The sequence below is a fragment of the Solanum tuberosum genome, unplaced genomic scaffold (assembly GCF_000226075.1).
Source record: "Solanum tuberosum cultivar DM 1-3 516 R44 unplaced genomic scaffold, SolTub_3.0 scf00291, whole genome shotgun sequence".
In the NCBI taxonomy this organism is placed as follows: domain Eukaryota; kingdom Viridiplantae; phylum Streptophyta; class Magnoliopsida; order Solanales; family Solanaceae; genus Solanum; species Solanum tuberosum.
Window position 1 is genome coordinate 623,163 of NW_006239218.1, and position 2,174 is coordinate 625,336.

General features: G+C 38.7%; 1 protein-coding gene across 1 annotated transcript; it reads right to left on the reverse strand.

Annotated features, from left to right (window-relative positions):
• Window positions 1–388: 388 nt before the first annotated feature.
• On the reverse strand, window positions 389–1,676 carry LOC107063011 (uncharacterized). The gene is made up of 2 exons (XM_015314386.1): window positions 1,042–1,676; window positions 389–791 (listed from the first exon to the last, which is right to left on the reverse strand). Exons 1-2 carry the CDS (start codon window positions 1,674–1,676, stop codon window positions 389–391), a joined length of 1,038 nt encoding a protein of 345 aa, XP_015169872.1.
• Between the last annotated feature and the right edge of the window lie 498 nt (window positions 1,677–2,174).

Consider the following 2,174-nt stretch of genomic DNA (forward strand, 5'->3'; position numbering starts at 1 on the left):
GTGGTTGTCCCTTTTTTCGATGATCACGTGGAATATAACAAAAAATTGGTTGCTCATCATGAATATTGTACTGCATATCTCCTTTAGATGGTGAAAGCTTAATGGAAACCTCTTCCGTTCTCTTCTTAGACATCTTGATAGCAGCCCATTGAACTTTACTATCTTCGAGATCAATAGAGTCGGCTTCCGCATGTTTCTCCATATTTGATCTTCCAGAATCTAAATATAATTTTGCATCTGCAAAATATGACTCTTTCTCAGTGAAATGATTGATGTCTACATCAATTTTGACTACTTCACCATCTTTCATATACTTCATGCATTAAGGCAAAGTAGATGGCACCACTGCATTTTCATGAACCCAAGGACATCCCAGCAACAAGTTGTATTATGTTTTGGCGTCTATGACATGAATCAAAGTGTTTGATTTCACGTCGCCAATGGACAATCCTACGCGAATCTTCCCTATGGATCGTTGTCCTCCTTGATTGAAATCTTGGATTGTTAGGTCAATTTTGAACAGTTCATCAATAGAGATCCCAAGTTTTCTCAGAACAACATTTGGCATGATATTGACTGCCGAACCACCATCGATTAGTATGCGATTAAGATGTTGTTCCCGAATAGATCCTACAACAAATAAAGGTCTGTTATGTAGCTTAGACCCTAACAATAAGTCATCATCTGTGAAGGCAATTGCAGCACAACATCGGGTAACTTTTTCATCAGTTTGATGTTCTTGTGTTATTGCTGGATTATGCCCGCCTTTGCTTTCCTTTGTGTCGTTTGTGCTGGAAATAATGTGTGTTGCACCAATTTGATTACCGCAAAATATTTTTTTAGGAAATAATTCATTTAATTTAATGGGCCTTCGAACCTTCTGTGATAAAGAACCATTGATCTTTTGGATAGTAAGAATTCATTTAATGGAATGGGCCTTCGAACCAATAGATGTAGTTGATTGACATCACTCCTTATTGCTCTTGTCTCAGGAAGTCGTATCCTAAGAACTACTTGATGTCTCCGCTTCTTATGTGTAACCAAACTCCAACCATCAACTTTATTTTCTTTGTGGTGTCTATCTCTAGTGAACCTTCAAGAGTTTTCCTTGGAAAATAACCTTCAATAGGAGTTAAACTTCCGAATTGCAAGAAAGTGGACCTTGAGCACTTCTTTTGATTTGGTGCTACACTAGCATGATTTGCCTCCGCTTTATCATCCTGGTCAATGATAATAATTCCTTCACTTACTAACATCATGATTTTCTCCTTCAAGATAAAGCATTTACTTGTCGGGTGGCCAAAGACGCGATGTAACTTGCAGTATCTAGGACCACCAATCTTATTGGTTTCTTCGGGCCTCTTTGATTCAGGAAGATTAATAACTTTCTTAGCTAAGAATTCATCAAGAATCATAGATACTTCTGAATATGCAAATGGGTGGACTTTTGGCTCTAACTCCTTCAAGGTTGCATGTGGCCTCTCCTCCCTTGGATATTGACTTGGGGCTTTCTCCTCTTTTAGTTTCTTCTTGGTGGTGACGTTTAAAAATGTTTCTTTCACCACCAAAGATTCCTTACTCTGGATCTTTGAGGTCATACCTTTCTTGAACTCCTTTTCCTTTGTCATATTAGCAAAAGGAAATGCCTTCCCATGACTTGCGATGCTCAACTCCATATCATGCGCTCATGTAGCAAGTTCCTAAAAAGTTCGCGGTTTGATTCCTTGTAGTATGTATTGAAGTCCCCAATACATACCTTGAATGCACATTTCCATAGCAGCTATTTCATAAAGACAATCGTTGCAATCTACAGTCAATGATCTCCAACGATTATGGTAATCCATCACAGGCTCATCCTTTCTTTGCTTAGTGCCAGGAAACTCAATCATGCCTACAGTTCCACGAGTACTGTAGAAATGATTGAGGAATTCCTTCTTGAGTTGCTCCCAACTATCGATGGACTCTTGTTTTAGGTCGATATACCAGTTGAATGCATTCCCTTTCAATGAACGAACAAACTCTTTTACCAAAAGGTCACCATGTGTTCCAATATTGCTACAAGTTTCAACAAAGTGGGCGATATATTGCCTCGGGTATACCTTGCCATCAAATTGTTGTAGCTTTGGTGGTTGATAGTTTATCGGCATTGATAGACAATCAATCTGTCTGGTGTA

What these genes read in the sequence shown, in the direction of transcription:
- LOC107063011 (XM_015314386.1), bottom strand. Translation starts at nt 1,676, where the DNA reads ATGGAGTTGAGCATCGCAAGTCATGGGAAGGCATTTCCTTTTGCTAAT. An exon ending in AAGTTGATGGTTGGAGTTTG is followed by an intron (nt 792 to 1,041) that starts GTTACACATAAG and finishes CATTATTTCCAG; the next exon opens with CACAAACGACACAAAGGAAA.